This window comes from Prionailurus viverrinus, chromosome A1 (genome assembly GCF_022837055.1).
Source record: "Prionailurus viverrinus isolate Anna chromosome A1, UM_Priviv_1.0, whole genome shotgun sequence".
In the NCBI taxonomy this organism is placed as follows: domain Eukaryota; kingdom Metazoa; phylum Chordata; class Mammalia; order Carnivora; family Felidae; genus Prionailurus; species Prionailurus viverrinus.
Genome location: NC_062561.1, coordinates 111,591,222 through 111,616,973, shown reverse-complemented (window position 1 = coordinate 111,616,973; position 25,752 = coordinate 111,591,222). Strand labels below are relative to the sequence as shown.

The following is a 25,752-nucleotide window of genomic DNA, read 5'->3' as shown; positions in this document are numbered from 1 at the left end:
GGGCGAAGGGGTTCCTCATTCTCCGGAGGAACCAGAGTGGGAGGAAGGCGCACACCTGGGGAGAAGGCGACAATGGGCGAGGCTGCGCGAGGCTTGTGGAAGCTAGGATCGAGGTCCTAAACTTAGAGAAAAGCCTAAGGCTCGGGCGCAGGCATCACGGCCGACAGGCACCTAGGCCCAAAGACAGGTGTGTGCCCAAGGAGTCAGGTGCACTGCGCCGCGCTCCCAGGGCAGACACACCCTCCTCCGCCCACGAGTGACCTAATTACAAGGTGCCTGCCGCGCCCAGAGGCGGAGGTGGCCACTCCAAAGAGGCTACCACTTGGCACCCGTTCCCGCCCTCAAAGACTTAGGAATCCCATACAATTCCAGCGCACCGTGAGGTCACAATTCTAGTTTCTGTAACCTGAGTACAAACGCGGGGCGAAGCGCAGAACTGTCTCACCTTAGAGAAAAAGCTCGGACTAGCAGGTTCTCCTCAACCTCCCAAGCCCCAGACTGCGCCTGCGCTAAACAGGCGCCCGCGCCGCGCAGGACTTTGTGCTCTGGCATTAGCCCAGTTTCCTGCTGCAAGCATCGCGCTTGTTCGGACTCGGTCCTCTCTTCCCCGCCCCCCCTCCCTTCTGGACCACCACGCCCTAAAAGCGAAGGTGCCTCAGTTACCAGCCGGCTACGTTGCGCCTGCGCCGTGGCCCCTGGTTGCCGCCCGCCCCACTCTGGCCTGGCGGCGGACCGGGGTTGGCTCTGCAGTTGCGCAGCTCTTGTCCCGGCCCTTCTACCCCGCCGCCTCCTGACGCCGCGCGTGATGTCACCACGCCGGTGGCCGCCATTACAGAGAGCCGAGCTCCAGGACTAGATCGAGCGGAGGAGGACAGCGGCCGGCGGCCGGGTACTTCAGGGAGAACTCGCGGGTTCGCGCTAGCGCCGAGCAGCCGCCAGTAGCCACACAAGTACCCCGGGAACCGGCGGCGGCGTGTGCGTGTGGCCCGTGTGCGGGCGGCGGCGCGGGAGTAGCGCGGAGCGGCAGCTGGTTCGGGCGGGTGGCATCATGGACGAGAAGGTGTTCACCAAGGAGCTGGACCAGTGGATCGAGCAGCTGAATGAGTGCAAGCAGCTGTCCGAGTCCCAGGTCAAGAGCCTCTGCGAGAAGGTGAGCTTCTCTCCGGTTGCAGGAGCCGCCGCGGGCCGAGCCCACCGAGAAGGAGGCGGCTGTGGGGAGAGTGCAACATGGCGGAGGCCGTCGGCCCGGGCCCCCCGAGCCTCCCAGACCGGCGCCCGGCGCGGCCCGGCGGCGGCTCCCGGGCGACCCGGCGCCCCCTGCCTCCTGCGCAGGGATTGGTTGTCGCCGCCACCGCCGCCTAAAATGGCGCCGTTCACCCGACTCCAGGGCTTCCGAGCCTCCAGCTTCGGTGCCGGGAAATGTGGCTGGGGGAGCAGAGACCCTGTGTGTTAGGGTCGGGCACGGTTTTGAGATGGATGTAAGAGGACTTGGGTTCTAAGGTCTGGGAAAGAGGTCTGTGACTCTACTGTGAGGTGGGTCAGAGGCTTTTTACTTGTACTCGGGCCTAACTCTTCGGTCCAGAGCTGTCCAGAGGATCCTCCAAAGGCAGGCTCGTAGGTTACATACCAAGACCTGTCTAAAGGTCACACAGCTTTAGTACTATTCTCGGTGGTTTGTGTTAAACTCATTGAGCAATCTTTGACAGAGACTTAAAAATGTGTGTTATAAAAATTTTTAAATATACCTCTAACCTAATTTCTGCGAAGGTCGTGGTGGTAGATGGAGGGAGGAGTACAACTTATTTTTCATAGTTGGAACAAATGGAGAATTTGGTGAGTCATACTACATAAGGAGCTTTCGGATTGGAAATCAAGTGTCAATTTAATCTATGATTTATATGCTGACTCAAATTGGGTAACTGAAACCCTTCTGTAAACTGAACGTACTTGGCATTTTGCCATCTATTTTTAAAATGAACAGCGTAAATTTAAAGCAGCAAATTTTGTATCCCAGCTCTTTGTTTGAAAACTTACTTGTTGATATTTTTATGGGTTTAAGTAATTAATGGTAGTAATAATAACGATAGCTGTACATTGAGCTTTTATTGTGTCCCATACATTGTGCTTAGCGTTTAAATATTTTTCAGATGTTGTAAATGGAATGCTGTAGTTGCTTTAGTAAGTCGATTTTAAATTACCTAATTCCGTTTTGGTTTTCCCTAGGGGTTGGGGAAACAGGTAGTCTATTTAACTATTGGCTGTGTCGTGTTTTTGAAGTCTTAGAAGTCAGCTTTCTAATGTATAGAAAATGCTTATCTCTCCTATAAATAGTTTCACTCTTGTCAAAATTAACTTTGCAGCATTTCATTTTAGTACAGAATTGCAGAATACCATATTCACATTTTGTGTTAGTGTAGAGAGTTATTAGAGAGCAATTATGCTGACTCGTTTGTGGTTTTGATGGGAAAATTGGGTTCATGAGTTTGATGTATTTGCTTCTAAAGTAGGCTTTTTCAGAAATGCTGTAAATAAGTGCAATTTAAATGAGTCAAATTCAGATTTATTTATCCTAAGCCTGAACAACTCTCCTACTAGTTGATGAGGTGGCACATTACCTATTGGAGCTCAGTTTTACTGTTAGCAATGTATTGAGTCTTTTGTTCCTCTTTTACCCTTAATTTTCTTTCATCAAATGAGAATGGTGTATGTAGTAAGGATTTAGAAATAGGCTTCTGAAACTTATTGTATATTTCTAGGTGCTGTAAGTGATGATTTTAATGATTTTTAAAGATCAGTACTTTATATAAAGACATTGAGTCAGCAGTTGGCTAGATGACTAGTCATTTGTGTAGAAAACATTGAAAGAGAGGTAATGATGTAATTGAAAGACCACTGGACTTCAAGCTAGACCTGGACACTAGTCCTCTTTCTGCCACAGAGTAATTGTGACTGACCTTGGGACAACCACTTAGTCCACATTTTCCTGTCTGTAAACTAAAGACTTAAAAACAGATGTTCCAGGGACCCTTCTACTATGAAATTATATAATCCAATTTAGATGCATACATTGTGTTTAAATATTAAATATTTAATGACTATTCAAGATTGCTAACTTTTATGAAAGAAGTGAAAAGCAATGAAGTATAATCATGCTTATTCTCGGGGAGCCTAAATCTAGTTGGAAAACAGTAGTAGATGAACCAGGGAAGTAGTGGGTTTGTGTTAGAGACCATAGGAGATAATACTGGGGGCTAAGGTTGGTTATCAAAAGCTTGATAATTTGGTAAATGTTGATTCTTGTCCACAATTTTGTAAAACTAAGATATAGTGAGATTAAACAATTTATACTTAGATCCCCACTGGTTATCCAGTGTGGCCAGGTATTTGTTCTTAGAGTCAAAAAGATGGAAATAATGTTTTAAGTTTCCAAAAAATGGGTCCTTTGAGGGGGAATATTATACAGTCTTAATACTCTTTTTAACTTGTAAATATTTCAACTTCTGGAAGTATATTAATTTTGCAAACTAAATTAACTTAAAGGCAGCTATTTAGGCATATGAAATGAGTTAGGATGCATGACTTGAAATGATTTTTTGTACTAGAAAAGTTAACACAAAAGTTCTCTTTTCACTATTAATTGACTAGCCAAAGCACATATAGTGAAAGCTACATATTTAGAAAATCTTAAGGGAAACATGTTTACATTAGTACAATAGTTTTTTATTTCCTTTTAAAGAAAAAATTCTTGTTGGAGACAGGTACTTGGTAGTAGTTGATCATTTCTTTCATTATAAGAAGGAAAAATAATTTAAAAGCCTTCCATCTTCCTGAGCATGCCTGATCTGAATGAAATATTTAAATGGTAAAGATAGAAGTATACCATTAGAGGTTATGGTGATTAAAAAATCCAGAGACCGTTATTGTAGTATCCCATCAGCAATTAACAGTGCATGTTCAAAATGCAGAGAATCCAGGTGTGTATTAATTAGACAGAGGTGAATATGGTTTTTATGCAATTGACTAGTTAAGGTTTTTTCCCCCCAAAATGTGATCAAGGCTTATATCAAAACCAAGATGATTGTGTGAATTATACTTTGTCATTTTGGGAATCATAATTTTAGTTGATTGCTGAAAAATTTGTGGTGAGTGAATGCAGTGTTGTCTTAAGTACACTTCTATAGTCAGTAACATTACTACATTTGTATGACTGGACTGGTATGTTTCCATTTACAGATTGGAAGAAGTAAATAGTATCAACTTGCTTTTGCATTAACTACAGTAAACACTCTTTTATTATGTGGCTTCAGCAGTGGTTTAATTTAGGTATGATTTTTGGCTTTGTGTTGTCAGGTCTTACCAAACTTGTGGAGAATGTTGTTTGATAGCCAGTTTTTTGTTTTTTTTTTTCCCCCTCTTTCCCCAAAGGAGTTCTTTACCTAGGTATGCTATTTTCCATTGCTGTGCAAACACTATAAATAAAATGCAGTCATTAAGTCTTCACATTTGTTACATGAGTATGGGAAAAAGCAAACCCTTCTAAACTGGATGAGCTGCAAGATATTTGATCAAGGTTAAATTTCTATATGAAGTGGCTGATACATTTTTATGAGTCTGTATGTGTGCTTAATTTAAAAGGTTGTTTGGCTCATTTCCATAAAAGTAATTTGAATATTGGAAACAAATGGGGGGAAAGCATGATGCAGAATATTATTTTCATCATTTTCACATATACAGTTCTCTTAAGTTTATGAGACATTTATTATCTTCAGTTATAGATAGAAACCAGAGACTCAGAAAGGTACAGTGACTTCAGGGGCTAAAGTGGGATTGCATAGGCTTATGGATTCTGTGCCCAGTGTTCTAGTCTTGCTTCACAGCCTTCCTCCCCTCTCTTTTCTTAGGGAGTGTTAACAATGAAAGACGGAGGTGAATTGGGGTCAAATTGTATTGTAGAATCAGCAGCTCTGTAAAATAAAACATTTTTATTCTAATTGCTCAAAGACTTCCTATTCATGTCACACACTGTTGTCTCACTTTGTCCTCGAGGAAGAAACAGTAATAATTCTTCAATTTTGGATGTGGCTAACTGCATTTTCCCCTCACATACCGTTAGTGAGAAGAAAATGCCAGCTCATTTTCTGTGTATCATCAGTGCAAATCATGATCTAGAAGGTGAAATCTAAAATATTCCAGGAAAGCATAAGTGACCTTTATATTGTACACTACGCTTGTAAAATCACTACAGCTTGTAAAATCCCTTTTTATCATAGCTTCCACAGTCAGACCTATTTGTGCCTTTTGTGTGTTTCGTGATCTCCCAGGCATGAAGCAGTAATGCACTTGGTTTTGGGTTGACTTACTGAGGAAACATTGAAAAGGTGAATAGTCCTACTATTCAGACACACAAGTCCCCTGACTCCCCTTTTATTTTCTCTGTCAGAGCCAAGAATTCTCTCTGCAAATATTGGCAGGTGAAACCCATGCTGTAGAAAGCATGATAGGCACTGGAGAAGTGTATGTAATAATTGTAACATGGGTCAGGTGTCTCTCCACCACCCCCACCCCCACTTTGTATGGCAGCAGATATTGCTGTTGGTGGTGTAAGTCATTTGTCAGTTATTTGTGGAGTATTTGTTTAGTTTGGAGGAGATGTACAAGGAAAGCCAGGAGACATTAGGTTTGGATTGAGGTAATGGTAGGGGGAGGGTCTTTTTTAAAGGTACTGAGAAGGGAGGAAAAGTTGAGTGTGACAGAGAATCCCTTGTTTTACTTTTTTGACCCATCTCTCGTTTCTTTTTTTCTTTACTTATTTCTCATTACCATCTTTGCCTGAAAAAACCTTAAACCTGCACTCTCCTACACAAGTGAGCTATGAATTGGACTCGAACTATTAAGGGGAAAGATTTTGTTTTTGTTTTAAATACCTTTTCTTTCAGCTTCTGGAGCAGAGGTGGTAGAGGAGGCTCAAGTAGAGAGAGGTCTGGCTGCCAGTAAATGGGGGATTGGTTCTGAAAGAATTGTAAAGAGCAGTCTGGAATTAACTGATTAACTTCTTAATGTTACAAAGTTACTATTGCCTCCTTACATATTGGTGTAGCATTTAGAATGGTTGAACAAGGCAGTGACAGAAATGTGTGTGTCTGAATCTGGGTATTTTCAGGGTGCCTGGGTGGCTCAGTTGGTTGAGCATCCAACTCTTAATTTTGGCTCAGGTCATGATCCCAGGTTCTTGGGATCAAGCTCCTCAGCAGGCTCCTGCTCTGCTGCCCCCCTCCCTCACTCGTGGGAACACTCTCAAATAAAAATGAATCTGAATTATTTTCTAAAGTGTACATGACCAGTTGGCCAGTCACTCTGGTACTCCCATGTCCTTACCTCCGCTTTTGTCATTCAGTTACTACAGATGGGAGTATGGCTGATGTTGAGGGGGCTGAAAGAAGACTGAGAACCTCTTTCTAGAGTGCTCCTGGGAAACATTTCATTTACTTAACTAGAGATGTATAATAAGTGGAATTCACAAGACTGTCGCATGTCAGCGATGCTATGTGACGGTGTACGTTTGGTTTTGGAATTCAGTCAAAATTTATTAAGCCTCCATTATGTGTGTTATTCATTTTCACTGTTTAGCTTTGTCTAAATAGCATTATTTTAGGGATGTTAGTTCATTGCTCTAATGGTACAGTTTCATGTTAGTCAGGAGGTTGAGTTTGTAGTAAATTCTATAGATAGGAAAGGTTTTAGAACGTGTTAATAGTGATCAAGTGAATTTTATTTCTTTGCCACCCATTGTTGGTCAGCTGAGAGTATTTCCCCACTACCTGTTTCTGTTGGGTGGCTCTGACTTAATGAAAAGGCTTAAGAATTGCTTTAGTAAAATTTTAGTGATAGAAGGAACCTTAAAGACCATTTAGGCCAAGTCACCTGGTACAGATGAAGGAGCCCAGAGTGGCTGAATATTGTCCATATGGAGTGTTGTGGTGAGAATTTTTAAACAACTACGTATATGCCAACATTTCTCTGTTTAGTAGGTTGTATATATTTTTTCCCCTTTGCAGGCATGATTGGGAATGTTTAATTCGTGCATATGTGTAGGTTGGTTAGTAAAGACCTGGGCCAGTGTGTTGCATGGGAAACATAGGGTCTCTGAAGAAAATGAATGTCCATATTCTTCAGTGGTCATTGAAGAATATGGACATTCATTCTCTTCAAAGATACAGATGATTATTTGACAGAGATGGAAAAACATCAGCCTATGTAGTATTTTCTTTTAATATAATTTTAGAATTTTCCCTAATCCCTGACCTTTTTCTTCTGGTTAGACACTAACCAAATAGTAACTACTGGTTCCTAGAACATTACATGGAGGGGTATAGTACTTTTCTAGTATAATCACACTGATAGTGTGTATACAGTATAATCATACAGAAGACCAAAATGTTTCATAAACTAGAGGCATCTCTTCAGAATAATTAAAGAAAAGGCAAATAATATGAAGAAAGATTATGATAATTAACTCAAAATTTATTTGCTTCCACAGCTACTGGTATGTCCTATATTATGTATCACACGAAAATAAAAATCTGTCCATATATACTAGTTTGCAATGAACCTTAATTTTTTTTTTTGCAGTTATGAAAATCCAGGAAACCTTCCATTTATCTTTCATAAAAGCAGTATGAAACAAAATAAAATTCTCTTAGAGTATTGAAAAAATTTATTTTTTCTTGCGAATTTACTTTTTTAAAAAGTCTTCAAATGGGGGTGCCTGGGTGGCTCTCAGTTAAGAGTCTGACTCTATTTTTTTAATGTTTGTTTATTTTTGAAAGAGAGAGAGCATGAGCACACATGTGGGGTGTGGGAGGGGCAGAGAGAGAGGGAGATGCAGAATCCCAAGGAGGCTCTGGGCTCTGAGCTATCTGCACAAAGCCAAATGCAGGGCTTGAACTCACAAACTGTGAGAGCGTGACCTGAACCGAAGTCAGATGCTTAACTGAGCCACGCAGGCTCTCAAAACATCCACTCTTGATACTGGCTCAGGTCATGATCACACTGTTGTAAAATCGAGCCCTGCGTTGAGCTCCCTGTGCTGGGCACAGAGCCTGCTTGAGATTCTCTCCCTCTCCCTCTGCCCCCTCCCCCACTCTTTCTCAAAATAAATAAACATTTAAAAAAAATAAACCTTCAAATGTTTTTTTATTTATTTATTTTTTTTTAAATTTTTTTTTCAACGTTTATTTATTTTTAAGACAGAGAGAGACAGCATGAACGGGGGAGGGGCAGAGAGATAGGGAGACACAGAATCGGAAGCAGGCTCCAGGCTCTGAGCCATCAGCCCAGAGCCTGACGCGGGGCTCGAACTCACGGGCCGCGAGATCATGACCTGGCGGAAGTCGGACGCTTAACCGACTGCGCCACCCAGGCGCCCCAATAAACCTTCAAATGTTTTTAATTCTGAAACTAAAAAGTAAAATCCAAAAATTAATTACTGCATTTTTTTCAGCTTTGCTTCTCTTATGTCTTTGTGGCTATATTGGTAGAAGAAATACTCAACTATGATTAAAGTATTGAATGTTTAATTTATGTGAAATAGAGTTCCAGTGAACATTTGAATTAATAACCAGATTTTTAATAGAAAAATATCTAAGAGCATTATCTAGCTCTCTATCAATAGATATTCAGAGAATTTGTGTGGACAGTCTGTATAAGAGAAAAATAACTGGTAATAAACATGGAATAAAAAGTTTGAATTCCAAAATGAAGAGTGCTAGTTAAATCACAATGTAGCATTTTATATTTTAAGTAGATGGGAATAGGTGCATTCTTCCATTTATTATTGTATACAAGTTGGGCAAAATTGAGCTTTATATAGTACATACGTAACAAAAAATGTTCGTATATTTAACTCTGTAGTTCCATAATTGAAAATTTCCTGAAAGTAAATTAAATAAACAATACACGTATAAATCTGTTTGGGAAGATATTATACAGCAGTTTAAAGTGATCGCTATAATGCTATAGGACATTGGGTTCATGAATATGAACTTAAAATTTTTTTTTAATGTTTTTATTTTATTTCTGAGAGAGAGAGAGGCAGAGTGTGAGCAGGGCAGGGCAGAGAGTGAGGGAGACACAGAATCTGAAGCAGGCTCCAGGCTCTGAGCTGTCCGGACAGAGCCTGACGTGGGGCTTGAACTCCCAGACTGTGAGATGATGACGCGAGCCAAAGTCAGACGCTCAACCCACTGAGCCACCCAGGCGCCCCATGAATATGAACTTTAGTACACAAATTGAGATGTTAGCCAATTTGAAGCATGAAGTCTGTTTGTGAGTAGTTTTTGTTGTGGTAGGATTAAGACTGCCACAATCTATTAACATTTTAATGTTCTCAAGTCTTCTCATATAAAGAATTTTTACATAGTTGCAATCATTCTGCATGTTTAAATGTTTGCTTGGTTTAATAAGAAAAATGAATTAATACAGTCCATGACTTTTTCGACAGTACATGTTAAATAGAAATTATACTGCTATTGTGTGCCCTTAAGGAAATTAATATATAAATGGTTGGCAAATCATTGTTGGTTCTTGTTTTTCTTTTTTCTTTTTACTTGTCTTCCTTGAAATATCTTGACTTGAATGATTTGTGGAGTCTAATTTAAATTTGCTTTGGGACACCTGGGTAGTTTAGTCACTTGAATGTCCAACTCTTGATTTCAGCTCAGGTCATGGTCTTGTGGTTTGTGGAATCAAGCTTCGCTTCAGGCTCTGTGCTGGCATCGTGGAGCCTGCTCAGGATTCTCTCTTTTCTTCCTCCCCCACTTGCACACTTGATGCTCTCTCTCTCACAATAATAAATAAACATTTTTTTTAAAGTATTTCTTATTTTAAAATTTTGGGTTTTTTTTTTTTTTGTAATTTCATGTTATTATGGTGGTTAGGGATAGCCCATATGCCAAGAAACCAGATTGTTTTTACAGTAATTTGAAAAATAAACTTTTAAGGTTTCTGAATCTGAACTCAGAATACAGAGAGGACATTGATAATAAATTAATGCTCCTAAAGATTTCTTTTCTTCAAGTGGATCTCCAAATTCTTTTAATTTAGGACAGTAGAACATGTTAACTTTTCATGGTTAAGTTCTTATTACTGGATTACCCTATTCTAGTTTTAATCTTGTTCTAGGAAGGTTTTGTTTATTTTTGTTTTTTTTAAGGTTTATTTATTTTGAGAGAGAAAGTAGGCCCGCTCAAATGGGGGAGAGGCAGAGGAGGAGAGAGAATCCCCTTCTCTGGGGTTTCACAGCAGGCTCAGCGCAGTTAACATGGACCAGGAGATTATGACCTGAGCCAAAATCAAGAGTCTGACGCTTTAATCGACTGAGCCACCCACGTGCCCCATTCTAGGAAATTTAAGATTGCATCTTTTTTCCTTAAATTCACTGATTTCAGTCTTTGCCATTTGACTGAAATTCAGTAGGGTTCCAATAAATTAAAAAATCAATATGATGCTAATTAAACTATTTTTAAAAACTTTAATTTTCTTTCAGTTGTTTATTAGCTGAGCCTCTTGAAGCTTTGGAAAAGTGTTTTAGGGAAGCAAAAAAAGTTTGGGGGGGGTGTGTCTTTTGCTTTTGTTTCTGGGCCTAATTCAGGTGATATGAGGCTTTAAATTATAGGAATCAATATCAGAAAGTGAAAAGACATTAAATGTATAAATATCTCTAATGTTAATTAAGTTGCTTTGTAAATCTGGTTCTCCCATTTACTTTGAGTATAGGCTAGAGAGTTGAAGTTGTATAGCTACCTTAGAAACTGATGGTTGGTTAAAAAAGAAAAAAAAGCAAAGAAAAATTGATGGTGAAGGCCTGCAGGTTCTAAAGGTGACTGATTAGAGGTCTCATTAGGTGATCCATAGAGGGGTTTGGTTAGGTGCTTCTGAAGGTAGAAAGGCCTGACTCCATGTGATAGCACAACTTCTCATTTTTTTTTTCTGTGATTAGTTTTTCCTGGCTGCAAAATAATCCTCAGTGAGAACCACTGCAACCTTTATTGTTTTGGTGATAGTGTATTTTGGTGTAGTTATCATCTTAGAGGTGAGTTGAGGTTAAAAAACAACAAACTATACTTAAATTCTTTGTAAGCTTGAATTTTTATTGTTAAAATATACTTAATAGTTGGCTTGATGGCATCTGATACATAATACTCTTTTCTGCAGGATTTAATTATAATTGTTCTAGTCTGAAATTTGGTAGGAAAGGAAGGAGTTTGGGCTTTCCCAGATTTAGAAGTTTAAAAGTTCACTTAATACAGTGTCCTTTCCCTTTTAGAGGATAAGTTGGTAACATAAAGAGAAGCTAGCTGTTAAATATGTTAATAGGTCCACCTCATGGTATCTCTCAGGAAAAGTGTATATGTATACCAGGGAGCAAATACTAGGATATACATTGCACTGCTTCCCCCCACTCCCTGCTACCCACCCCCCACCCCCTGCCCCGTATTATAATCCCTCAGGGAATACTCTACATCCAGCATGAGAAATTAACCAAATGAATATATATGCATTATGATCTCCAAGATAGATTGTTAGAAAAGCAGGCTGCTGAATAATACTTTTTTTTTTTTTTTTTTTTTTTTAGTGTTTATTTAATTTTTGAGAGAGCGCAAACGGGGGAGGAGCAGAGAGTGGGAGAAACAGAATCCAAAGCCCACTCCAGGCTCTGGTCTGTCAGCACAGAGCCTGATGCAGAGATGAGGAGGTGAACTGTGAGATCATGACCTGAGGCAAAGTCGGATGCTTAACTGACTGAGTCACCCAGACGCCCCAATACTCTTACTAGTTTAAAAATGCAAAGGAAAATGAGTATGTTTTTGTAAGCATATAATATGTATGTAAAATTTGTAAATAAGGTTTGAAAGGATGTACATCAGGATACTGTTGGTGGTTACTTTGCCCAAGGGGAGTGAGATTGTGGAGAGTGGTCAAAGGGGACATTTAGGTTTTTTTGTTTTTTGGGGTCTTAAATTTTATTTTCTTGTTTATTTATTTTTAGAGCATGCACTCGCGAGGTAGGGGTGGAGAGAGAATCTTAAGCAGGCTGTGCATGCTCAGTGTGGGGGCTTGATCCCTCGACCCTGGGGTCCCTTTGACCCTGGGGTCGTGACCTGAGCCGAAAGCAAGACTCAGAAGCTCAACCGAGTCACCCAAAGGGAACGTTCCCAAATTCCCAAAGGAACATTTAGTTTTATCTGCTCCAAAGTATTTTTTCCAAAGATTGTCACTATGACCTTCACAGTTTTAAAAGTAAAAGTAAAGATACATTGTTGATGGTTGTGATTTGCTGAAATTGAGATAAAAGGAACAAATAGCATTTAGGTTTAAATGTCATTTTAGGATTTGAATGGAAATTTTGAGTAGGTTGTTATAAGGACATGAGGCAGTCATGAGTGGCAACTTTTTATTTTTCATACAGGGAATAGCCTTGTGGGTAAGCAAGTGTCAAGGGATGTATTTTGGAATGTAACTTCTTACAGAATTGTAAGATTTGTACAGTTCTGACCATCTGTTTTATTATGTCGTTGTCCTTTTAAAACTTCTGAATAACTTGCAAGTTTTTTTGAAGTAGGACCTATCATTTCATTTGCAGCTATTTTCCTTACCATGTGCCAGGTGCTAAAAACACTGGACATGGTATTAATCCCAAACATACTTGTTCATGGAATATAACTAGTGAAATTCTGCCTTTTAGTAATAATAAATCATGGGAGATTGGAATTACCCTAGCGATTTGGATTCTATATATTTTTTAAGAAATATCACTCTTTGAGACACAGTGGTCTACGTTTTAAAATGTTAGGGGCAACTGGGTGGCTCATTCTGTTGAGCATCTGACTTCGGCTTAGGTCATGATCTCGTGGTTCATGAGTTTGAGCCCTGACCTGGAGCCTGCTTCAGATTCTGTGTCTCCCTGTCTCTCTCTGCCTCTCCCCCACTCTTGCCCTGTCTCTCTCTCAAAAATAAATAAACTTTAAAATAAGCTTTTTAAATAAAATGTTAGATCGAATGAATGATTAATTTTTGGATGTCAGTGGTTGGTCATTGTCTTGAAATAGGCTCCCCAAGTGTTTGAAAACTTGAAAATAAGGGTTCTTGAACTTTGTTGTACCTAAGAAAGCACTGGAATAGAGTGAGGAGGGGAGACTAAAAAATTACTGATGCTTGGATCCCACTCACAAAGATTCTGGCTTAATTGAAGGAGGAGTAGCCTTGGCACCTGGATTTTTATTTTATTTTTTTCAAAGAGCTTCTCAAGTGATTTTTTTTAATGTTTGTATATTTTTGAGAGAGCGAGACTTGGGGAGGGGCAGAGAGAGAGAAAGACACAGAATCCGAAGCAGGCTCCAGGCTCTGAGCTGTCAGTGCAGAGCCCAAAGCAGGGCTCAAACTCAAGAACCTCCAGATCATGACCTGAGCTGAAGTCAGACGTTTAACGGACAGACTGAGTCACCCAGGCTCCCCTCTCAAGTGATTTTTTTTTAATTATTTATTTTGAGAGAGTGTGTGAGCCAGGGGGAGGGAGGAGAGAGGGAGAGAGTGTATCCTAAGCAGGCTCCTTGCTGTCAGCACAGAGTCCAATGAGGGCTTGATCTCATGAACTGAGATCATGACCTCAAGCTGAAATCTAGAGTTGGATGCTTAATCTACTGAGCCACCCAGGTGCCCTCAGGTGTTAGTTAGCTAGTTAGTTATTTGTTTATTGTGTTTATTTTTTGAGAGAGAGAGAGAGAGAGAGAGAGTGTGTGAGTGGGAGAGGTGGAGGGGGGGGACGGGGGACACAGAATCTGAAGCAGGTTCCGGGCTCCAAGCTGTCAGTACAGAGCCTGACTCGGGGCTTGAACCCACAAGCCGTGAGATCACGGCCTGAGCTGAAGTCATCAGCCACTTAACCGACTGAACCACCCAGGCCCCCCTCCCCCTGCCCCCAGGTGATTTTTAATGTGTGGCTAAGGTTGCATACCACTGCCTTAAAACCAGTCCTTGTTGGGGCGCCTGGGTGGCGCAGTCGGTTAAGCGTCCGACTTCAGCCAGGTCACGATCTCGCAGTCTGTGAGTTCGAGCCCCACGTCAGGCTCTGGGCTGATGGCTCGGAGCCTGGAGCCTGTTTCCGATTCTGTGTCTCCCTCTCTCTCTGCCCCTCCCCCGTTCATGCTCTGTCTCTCTCTGTCCCAAAAATAAATAAAAAACGTTGAAAAAAAAGTTAAAAAAAAAAAAACCAGTCCTTTTTACTCTTGGTTGTCTCTCAAAATGTAATGAGCAATTAAGTTAGCAACAGTTCTCACCTTCATGTTCTCGTGTTGGCTTCCCTCACCCAGCCTCCCACTGTACATTCTGGAACACCATTCATAGTGCTAGCTGTACAGAGAAGAAAATGCTCAATAAATGTTGAGTGTCTGAGGTAAATACTTTAAACCCATTCTCAGAATAAATTTCTTTTACCTTCTTGGCTTAACTGAAACCTGGCTCTTCTCAGGAAATTGTGTATTTCTCTAATAGCCTTCCCTGATAAATGGATGGATGCTGCTTTCCTCTAGCATAGAATTCCCTGTTTTTCAGGTTTCTGTTTTCTACCAAATACCCAAGCACCTTTCCTTACTACTGTTACCTATTATTTCTTCATTCTTCAGAGAACTTGGTACCAGTTTCTAGGCATGTACTTCTGATGTTGTTCTGAGAGACATCCATGTTTTTCCAAGATGACCTCTCTAAGAGTACCCCAGTTTAAGTTCTTGATTCATTAAAAAAATACACATTAAGTACCTTTTACATCTCAGACATTGTTCTAACAAGGTGCTGTGTACATGATGGTGAATTGAAGGAATCTAGTGAACATTTTAAACTCTTAACTTTGACAGTTGCCTGGAAAATAGATTAGAGTCAGGAAACATGGAAGAAGGGAGTTCAGTATGGAGGCTAGCACAGTAATCCAGGTGAGGTAGGTAATGGTGGCTTGGACCAGGGTAGTGGCAAAAAAAAAAAAAAAAAAACCATAAATAAAAGCTGATTGATTTGCGATATGTTCTGGAGGGAGACTAGACCAGACTTGTGATGGATTGGTCGCTGAATACTAGTAGCCTTTAAGCTCTACTCTGTCTCAGATATCCACATGTCTAGCCCTACCTCTGAAATCATAAATTCACTTATCAGGTTTTCTGACAGGGAATCTTTGTTCTAATGCTACTTTAATTAGACTTGTTCTTCAATGTCCTATTTCCCCTCTACATTTTGTACCTGGGGTGACCAACTGTCATGGTTTACCTGAGCACAACTGAGGCATCTCTTGGGATGCCAGACTTTGAGTGCTGAAACCAGCGTAATTCGGTCATCCTACACCTACCTGTCTTCCCTCTTGTCTACTCTTGTGGGGTATGCTTCATTCCTGTTAGCCTTTTCCTGAGAATTGATACACATGATTGCATCTTGTCTGTTTTGGACCTTGTCCCATTTCCTACTCCTATCCCCTTTCTATAACTAACTCCTGCCAATTCCTTGGACCTCAGGCAGTTTTCCTAGCTTTCCCAGTGTTTGTGATCCTGAAACACTCCTGCTTACTCTAGCATGTCTTAGCACTTGGCCTGATCATTTTGTCTGCCTCTCTTGCTCCACTGTGCTTTTATAGGCTGTCATGTTTGTTGTGATGTCTTACTTACCCACCATTTACTCTTTCCCTTTCTTTTCACCACTTAACACAGCCAGTACTTTGTTACTTGTTTACTTGTTTGTGGTCCTCTGCCCCCAGTGGCCTATCTTGTACACTATGCCCCCAGTGGCTAGGACAGGGCCTGGCACGTAGTATCGCTCAGATGGTTGAGCAAATGAACGAACGATTGACTCCCAGTGCGCTTTAGTTTTGGGGATATGATAAATGATTAATAATAAATGTGTGTTGAATGACTGATAGGATCTCTGTTGAGTGAAATGTTATGCTGCCCTTAAAAGTAATGTTTGAATTTGTGATTACATGGGGGAATGCATATACTACCAAACAATTTTATAAAAACCACGTATATTGAATAGTTAACAATTATAAAACAAAACGTTTATCTTTTGGTATAAAGAATATAAAAATACAGGCAAAATTTTCGTGTTTCAAAAAAAAAAAAAAGGTCAAGCAGAAATTAGAAACTTTTCCTCATAGCCTGGAATCTTGAAGTGCTGGCATATTTTAATTAGACATTAAAGCTAAGGAAATAGGTACCTGAATGTCTTGTTCCACTTTCATTAATCTTATATGGCTGCTAATAATAATCTGTTTAGCATGTAATTAGATAGTAACTGCTTGGCATAAAAACTGATAGTGATGAGAAGACTAGAACTGTGCATCTTGATACATGTTTTTTCCCCTAAGTGTCAGGAGTCAGATAGCAAATAGATGGAATCTGGCCATATCTTGCCCTTTTATGTTAATGGGATTACCAATGCCCACATTTTCATCTTCTACGGAGTCTGCCCCTTATGCTACATTAAGTGTAAATAACATATCTTTGATCTCTTTGTTAATGTTTCGTGCCAAATGTATTGGTTTCTTTTTTCTCCATCCGTAGGCTAAAGAAATCCTGACAAAAGAATCCAACGTGCAAGAGGTTCGATGTCCAGTCACCGTCTGTGGAGATGTGCATGGGCAATTTCATGATCTTATGGAACTGTTTAGAATTGGTGGCAAATCACCAGATACGAACTACTTGTTTATGGGAGATTATGTTGACAGAGGATATTACTCAGTTGAAACCGTTACTCTGCTTGTAGCTCTTAAGGTAATTTCTGTTTTGTTCTGGCATTTTGTACTGGGTGAGACAGTCTTGAATGTTCTTTTTTTCCTCAGTAATTTGTGATTTTCTTTGAATGTTCAGTTTTAGGATAAAACTCCATATTTAGGAATGCAAGTATTCAGGTTTGGGGCTTAAAAATCACAGGTCTGTCTTCATTCTGAATAAGGGGATGGTACAGAATAAAAGTAAAAAGGTTATTATGCAGGTTATTTGAAAAATGTTAGAGGGCTGGTCAAATAGAAACGTAACTTTAGTTAATCAGGATGCGGAGAAGTAGCATAATTATCTTTCTAGATGCTTTTGAAATAAAATATACTAAATGTCAGAATGTTTACATCTTTTGACACAGTAATCCTATAATTAGACTTTTACTGAAGAAGAAATTCAAGAGGAAAAGAGCTTCATTTGCTTGAAAACCTTAACGGTGACATTATTTTTAATACCAGAAAAAGAAGATCTAAAAAGCCAACAAAAGTGAATATCTAAATTAAGATTTATCTCAGTGGAATAGTTTGCAGCCATTAAAACTTGACAATCTAGAAAAGCAAGTTGCCTTATACCAGTTGTAGCTTTGTGAAATATACAAAGATCTGAAAGTGAAAACAGTGGTAGAATGGTCGATAGCTTTTAGAATGGCAGGCTTCTGTCTTCCTCTAGGAAGTATGACTTCACTTTTAGGAGAGATTCTATTAAAGAACATTCACATTGGGAACTAGAATGTATTATGCTAAGGGAAATAGAGAAAGACAAGTATCGTATGATTTCACTCATGGGGAATCTAACAAACAGATGAACATGGGGAAGGGAAGGAAAAATAAGATAACCAAGAGGGAGGCAAACCATAAGAGACTTAAATATAGAGAACAAACCAAGGGTTGCTGGAAGAGCTGTGGGTGGTAGGGTGGGCTAAGTGGGTGATGGGCATTAAGGAGGGTACTTGTTGGGATGAGCATTGGGTATTATATGTAAATGATGAATTGCTAAATTCTGAAAAAGCTATATGTTAATTAACTTGTATTTAAATAAATAAGGGGGAAAAAGAACATTCACAGTGATAAAATGGCTGCCAGAAACTTAGAATATTGGGGAAGTGGTAAAATGTAGTTTTGGCAAGAGCTGAATTGTAGGCAATACAATGTATGTGTTATGTAGCTACTAGTCTGAATCATGTAATGTGCTACAAAACATTTTTGGAGGATAGTATGTTCCGCATCTGTAAAATGAAGCACTTAGATTAAATGTTGGATTAAAAATTTATGATGACTCTAGATACTGTGAAAACAACCTTGCAAACTAATCTGTACGCAAAGCCCAGGATGAATCCCAGTGCTCAGAGGAGGAATGAATGTGCTGCCTTTAAGAATTCATATTTGCGGGGCACCTGTCAGTGGGTTCAGCGTCCGAATTTGGCTCAGGTCATGATCTCACAGTTGTGAGTTCGAGCCCCGCATTGGGCCCTGCACTCATAGTGTGGAACCTGCTTGGGATTCTCCCTCCCCCTCTCTTTTTGCCTCCCTCCCGCTCATGCTTTCTCTATTTCTCAAATTAATTAAAAAAATAATTCATATTTGAAGGTTGTGGGACTGAATTGTGCTGCATGCCCTTCCCCCAGCCCCTTTCATACGTTGAAGTCTTAACCCCCAGTACCTCAGAATGTGACTGTATTTGGTGATAGGACCTTAAAGAGGTAATTAAAGGAAAGTGAGGTCATTTGGGTGAGCCCTAATTCAGTATGACTAGTGTCCATGTAAGAAGACATTAGGACACAGATACAAAGTGAAAATGATCAGACATGTGGAGAAGATGACCATTTGTTAGCTATGTAGACAGGCCTTCAGACTAATCACACTTTGATCTGGATTTCCAGCCTCCAGAACTGTGAGGAAATAAATTTCTGTTGTTTAAGCTGCCCATTTGTTGTACATTGCACACAAATTGTGGAGTCGGGGGAAGGAAACTTCAGCAGATGATGCTTGGACAGTTGGATTATCCATATGCAAAAAAAAAAAAAAAAAAAAGAGTTAGATACCTCATACCGTACAAATGAATCAAAATCAGAGACCTAAATGTAAGAGCTAAAGCTTTGATGCTTCTAGAATAAAACATAGGATAAAATATTCGTAACCCTGGGTTAGGCAGTCATTTCCAAGATAGGATAAGAAAAGCATAGTCCATTAAAAAATTATTTTTTAATTTTTTAATGTTTGTTTATTTTTGAGAGAGAGAGAGAGAGACAGAGGCAGAGTATGAGCCGAGGAGGGGCAGAAAGAGGGAGACACAGAATCAGAAGTAGGCTCCAGGCCCTGAGCAGTCAGCACAGAGTCCGATGCGGGGCTCGAACCCACGAACTGTGAGATCATGACCTTAGCTGAAGTTGGACACTTAACTGACTGAGCCACTCAGGCGCACCCCCCCCCCCAAAGGAAATTATTAAATTGGACTTCATCAAAATTAAGAGTTTTTGTTTTTCAAAAGACATCAGTAAGAAAAAAAAATTGCGTTCATATAATAAAAATGTATTCTAATTCATTAAGACGAAAAGGGACAAAACACTCAGATATTTCACCTGAGAAGATAAATAGTAGAAAAGCACATGAAAAGATGTTCAAAACCATTAATCATGGAAATGTAAATTAAAGTCATAATCACGCTCATTAGAGTGACTATTATCAATAATAATGCTGATAATATCAAGTGTTAGTTTATGGAGAGATTAGAACCTTCATACACCAACCATTTTGAAAAATAGTTTGGCAGTTTCTCAAAAAATTAAGCATACTTGTACCCATAACACCAAGCCATTATAGTGAACTGAGAATATACCCAAGAGAAATGAAAGTGTATTATAACTTTTTTTAAAGTTTTATTTATTTTGAGAGCAAGAGCCAGAGAATGAATCCCAAGCACTGTCAGTGCAGAGCCCAGCATGGGGTTTGAACCAACGAACCATGAGATTATGACCTGAGCCAAAACCAAGAGTGGGGTGCTCAACCAAATAAGCCACCCAGGTGCCCCAAGTAGATTGTAACTTTGTACAAAAACTTCATGGAAGATGATCATAGCAACATTTCCATAATACTCAAAAGCTGTAAACCTGGATCCCAGTATTCATCCTATTGGTAAATAAAGAAGCAAACTGTGGTATAATAGCCATACAAGGGAATACTGTACAGCAATAAAAAAACAGAATAATCCACTGATTCATACACAGATGAGCCTCAGAGATATTCTGATGAGTGTATGAGGCCAGACACACAAAAAAGTATTATTCCACTTTAAGAAATTTCCACAAAAAGCAAATCTCAAAAGACAAAGTTAAGTCAGTGGTTGGGAGTAGGAGTTGGACAGCCTATGGCTGATATTTTTGGACTGGTGGAAAGGTTCTAAAATGATTGTGATGGTTTTTGTATAACTGTAAATTTACCAAAAGTCATCTAACTGTAGACAGAAATTTCATGATTGGAATATTACAGCTGATGATTATGTTTTGTGTAAAAGTTGGTAGTCGTAGGAGTTTGATTTTAATTGAGATAGGCTTTGCTGATACTCCATGGTCAAATAACTATAGATGTGGGATTTGGGATTTCATTTTACTGTGGTGTGGGGGCATGGGGTCCCCCCCACCACTACCAAAATTGGAACTCTGGGTTTTCTTGTAGAGTTTGCTGAACTGTCATTTGGTTTTTGAAAGAGCCAGGTGTTCATATGTTTTATTTTCTCATTTTAGGTTCGTTACCGTGAGCGCATCACCATTCTTCGAGGAAATCATGAGAGCAGACAGATCACACAAGTATATGGTTTCTATGATGAGTGTTTAAGGAAATACGGAAATGCAAATGTTTGGAAATATTTCACAGATCTTTTTGACTATCTTCCTCTTACAGCCTTGGTGGATGGGCAGGTATGTAGGTCTTACTAAAAGTTACATTGCTGCTTATTTTCAAGAATCTGCTTTCTTTTTTTTTTTTTTTTTTTTTAATTTTTTTTGTCTAATGTTTATTTATTTTTGAGACAGAAAGAGACAGAGCATGAACGGGGGAGGGTCAGAGAGAGGGAGACACAGAATCTGAAACAGGCTCCAGGCTCTGAGCTGTCAGCACAGAGCCCGACACGGGGCTTGAACTCACTGACCGTGAGATCATGACCTGAGCTGAAGTCGGCCGCTTAACTGACTGAGCCACTCAGGCACCCCAAGAATCTGCTTTCTTAATGTTTAGGCCCAGTCATTTTTCCACCTTCACATCCCTTTTAGACTTCTAAAGTACCTTCTTTGTATCAAGCATTGACTGAACTGTTAAGTTGGGACCACAGGGATAGAAAATGTAACCCATCCATCCTCTCAAGTTGTTTCTGGACAAGTCTTGAAGATGTAATTAGCTATTTACTCACCAGGTAGAGAAGTGCACAGAAGAAATTGCAAGGAAATTCTATGAGAAGGAAGGTAGTCTGCGGTGAGGGTAAGGTCAGAGAAATGTTTCTTTGGAGGAGCTGATTGAAGTGGAGTCTAGCTGTAGTAGCAATGATTTATCAGGAAGAAAGGGAGTATGTTCAATAGTTGAGAGTGGGCTGGAAGAAAGACTGACCCTGCAGATACAAGCCTGGTTCTGGCAGAACACAGAAACCCCAGTGGGACCAAGTGATGTGGGCTGACCGAATCCAGAATGTGTGAATTTTCTTCTATATGAGGTTAACATTATAAACCACTCTTTTCAGATATTCTGTCTACATGGCGGCCTGTCACCATCCATAGATACACTGGATCACATCAGAGCACTTGATCGCCTACAAGAAGTTCCTCATGAGGTATTGACTCTTATTTGGTAGAGAAAGGGAAAATTTAATTGTAACTTAATTTCTTTTATGTATTCTCTACATTAATGCTTAAAAATGACCCCATGTGGTACGAACAGCAACTTCATTCTTCAGAAGAAGCTAATATTAAGAAGCCTGCCAAGATAACAGTGCCTTTGGGACTGACCTTAGAATCTGGGTAGTTGTCTTCAGAGCTCTCCTTTCATTACTGGACTATATTGCCTAATGTTGAAATTTGCATACTATAGGTAGGTTAGTAACTCGTTAGGGTTTGTTGCTCTTGGGGCTCATTGATGTAGGATATACTTCTAAAAACATCTGGAAATAGTTTCTTACTTACTTGACACACATATTTGACTTTAAAGCAGACCTTAAGCTTTTTAAAGCAAATATCACTCAAAAAATGTGACTTTGTAGGGTGCCGCTTCTGATGAACTACTCAAATCGTTTTTGCAAGAGGCTGTTTAAAACCTAACTTGCAATAAACAAAACAAAACTTGCTTTTTAGGGTCCAATGTGTGACTTGCTGTGGTCAGATCCAGATGATCGTGGTGGTTGGGGTATATCTCCTCGAGGAGCTGGTTACACCTTTGGGCAAGACATTTCTGAAACATTTAATCATGCCAATGGCCTCACATTGGTGTCCAGAGCTCACCAGCTGGTGATGGAGGTATGTTCTCCTCTTTGAAACCTGATTTGCTTTTTATGTATTTTTAAAAAATGTTTATTTACTTATTTTGATAGAGGGCATGAGCATGGGACGGGCAGAGAGAGGAGTGGGGAGAGAGAAATCCCAAACAGGCTCTTTGCTCGAACTCATGAATTGTGAGATCATGACCTGAGCCGAAATCAAGAGTCTGACACTTAATGGACTGAGCCACCCAGGCGCCCCCTAATTTGTTTTTTTAAGTAAACTTAAGGAAGATCTTAGGGATCTTAGGGATGGATTTTGGGTTTGTTTTTTTTTTTTTGGAAGGGGATAGGTCAGTTAGTGATATTAATGATGAGAATATTCCATGTGTTCCTTCCAATAAATTTGCCTGAGCCTTTTCAGTAGATGCACACTAGAATTAAAATCTCAAGCTTTTGATCACAGTGAATTTCATAGTTGACATACTTTCAGAGATGTCTTTAATGACTGGGTAGTGCTTGGGATTTTAGAGTGGGAAAGTAAGATTCAGGGAACAGGAGAGGAGGGAATGTAGCATTTTATGGTTTCAATTCTGTTTATTTCATGTATTTAACAGGTAAATGTAAGGAGGGGAGATTGAGATGAAATAGAAAAATGTTCACTGGTCCTTTGGATGGTAGAATTATAGGTGATTTTAAAGAAGAAACCAAAGGGGAAATGGGCTAAGTTCTTAGTATAGAACATTGATTAGCATACTTATAATATTAGGGGCCTATTTAGATTAATACTAAGTGGTTGTTATAAAAGTATGACTTTGCTAGAGATATGGAAAGATATTTGTGTACAATACTTAAAACATAACTCACGTATTCAGATGGACTTCGACAAAATGAGGCTGGAGATCCTAGAGGCCTATTTTCTTTGTACCTGGTCAGTGACCAACGTGGGGACCTTCACCTATGACTAAGAATTAATATGGTATTAAATTAGCCAGAAACAAAACATTAGTATTCTTCAAGCCTTGTGGGAAGGGGAGATCTTTTTTCTCTCTTGAGTCATATTTAATTGTAAATAAGGGAGTAAAATAGGTTTTTATTACTTTTCCTTGTAGGGGTATAACTGGTGCCACGACCGGAATGTAGTAACAATTTTCAGTGCTCCAAACTATTGTTATCGTTGTGGTAATCAAGCTGCAATCATGGAACTTGATGATACTCTAAAATACTCTTTGTAAGTATTTACACCTGAGTAGATGGCTGCCATTACAGTTGAGTCAAATTGTATAGTTTGAATGGGGGGGGGGGTGGTGTGTAAGAATTGAAGGGTTCATGCTAAATTCAGATTCCAATTTGATTTTTGTTTCCTTTTTTTTTTTTTTTTTCTTTTTTTACGTTTTTATTTGTTTTTGGGACAGAGAGAGACAGAGCATGAATGGGGGAGGGGCAGAGAGAGAGGGAGACACAGAATCGGAAACAGGCTCCAGGCTCCGAGCCATCAGCCCAGAGCCTAACGCGGGGCTCGAACTCACGGACCACGAGATCGTGACCTGGCTGAAGTCGGACGCTTAACCGACTGCGCCACCCAGGCGCCCCCCCTTTTTTTTAATGTTTATTTATTATGGAGGGGGGAGGGGCAGAGAGACTCCCAAGCAGGCTCTGCACTGTCAGCACAGAGCCCGATGTGGAGTTTGATTGCACAAACCATGAGATCGTGACCTGAGCTGAAACCCAAGAGTCGGGAGTTTGACTGAGTCCCTCAGGGCATCTTTATGTTTCCTTTTGAACAGACCTGTGATATGTTGAAACACATCAACAGAAACCTGGTACTGTATAGATTCTGATGTGTGAATTATTAGGATTTTAACTTTTAAACACTTGTTTTAAATATGGAATTCATAAAATATATCCTGAGGTTAGATTACAAATACAGTACATTGGGCTCTTTAAATTTTATTTATTCAGTGGAACCCCCCTTTGATATAATCTTAGAAGGAACTCTGATATGTAAAAATTCTATCTGAAGTTGCATCAGCTCTTTGAGGAGGTGTGCCACTACAAGACTCTTATTAAATGCACTATTAGGCTGCAATTAAGGTTCTCTTCCATTAAGGCAAGCTTAAATCATACAGGAAAAAAATAAAGTCTGAAAGAATAATGTTCTTGATTTTGATTGTCGGTACATTGGTAACGTGCCGTATAAACAAATATGTTTTGTTTTTTCAGCTTGCAGTTTGACCCAGCACCTCGCAGAGGCGAGCCACATGTTACTCGTCGTACCCCAGACTACTTCCTGTAATGAAATTTTAAACTTGTACAGTATTGCCATGAACCATATATTGACCTAATGGAAATGGGAAGAGCAACAGTAACTCCAAAGTGTCAGAGAATAGTTAACATTCAAAAAACTTGTTTTCACACGGACCAAAAGATGTGCCATATAAAAATACAGAGCCTCTTGTCATCAACAGCCGTGACCACTTTAGAATGAACCAGTTCATTGCATGCTGAAGCGACATTGTTGGTCAAGAAACCAGTTTCTGGCATAGCGCTATTTGTAGTTACTTTTGCTTTCTCTGAGAGACTGCAGATAATAAGATGTAAACATTAACACCTCGTGAATACAATTTAACTTCCATTTAGCTATAGCTTTACTCAGCATGACTGTAGATAAGGATAGCAGCAAACAATCATTGGAGCTTAATGAACATTTTTAAAATAAGTACCAAGGCCTCCCCTCTACTTGTGAGTTTTGAAATCGTTTTGTTTATTTTCAGGGATACCGTTTAATTTAATTGTATGATTTGTCTGCACTCAGTTTCTTTCCCTTCTCAAATCTCAGCCTCATGTCGTTCTTTGTTATTGTCAGAACCTGGTGAGTTGTTTTGAACAGAACTGTTTCCCCCCCCCCTCCTATAAGACGATGTTACTGCACAAGAGCACTGCAGTGTTTTTCATAATAAACTTGTGAACTAAGAACTGAGAAAGTCAAATTTTAATTGTATCAATGGGCAAGACTGGTGCTGTTTATTTAAAAGATACATCAATTGATAAATTTTAGAATTTGTAGAATTCTAGGTAAAGAAAAATAAAAACTAAGGTCACTATATAATCTCTCTGCTAACTCCTTGACATTCTTCAGATGATTTTCAGGACTTGTAATCCAGATAGTACAATTTGTCAGATAGCCATCGTGCTCTTCATGCGTTCTTCCTGCATATTAACTGGCCTGCAAGAAGGGAAATCTGTGCAACTTCAGGAAGACCCAACTGTGTTTAATTGTTTGGTTTTTGTTTTAATAAAACATCATGTTTTCAGGTGGAGCTTAACAAACTAATGTGTCTACTTATCAGTCAGTGCAGTTTCTGATGGTAAATATCCTATTGCTATGTATGTTAGATGGACTCTAAAATGATTGACAGATTTTGTACATTGCTTGTCATGTGATCTTAGAGTTAATTTTGTCTCAGATAAAAAAGCTGTTAAAGCATTA

The 25,752-nt window shown here is 39.6% G+C and overlaps 1 protein-coding gene across 1 annotated transcript; it reads left to right on the top strand.

Moving 5' to 3' along the window:
• Positions 1 to 707: 707 nt before the first annotated feature.
• On the top strand, positions 708 to 25,752 carry PPP2CA (protein phosphatase 2 catalytic subunit alpha). Its single transcript, XM_047871024.1, has 7 exons — positions 708 to 1,150; positions 16,596 to 16,805; positions 20,548 to 20,721; positions 21,534 to 21,623; positions 22,141 to 22,302; positions 23,375 to 23,493; positions 24,486 to 25,752. The coding sequence occupies exons 1-7, from the start codon at positions 1,049 to 1,051 to the stop codon at positions 24,556 to 24,558; spliced, it is 930 nt and encodes a 309-aa protein (XP_047726980.1). The 5' UTR covers positions 708 to 1,048; the 3' UTR covers positions 24,559 to 25,752.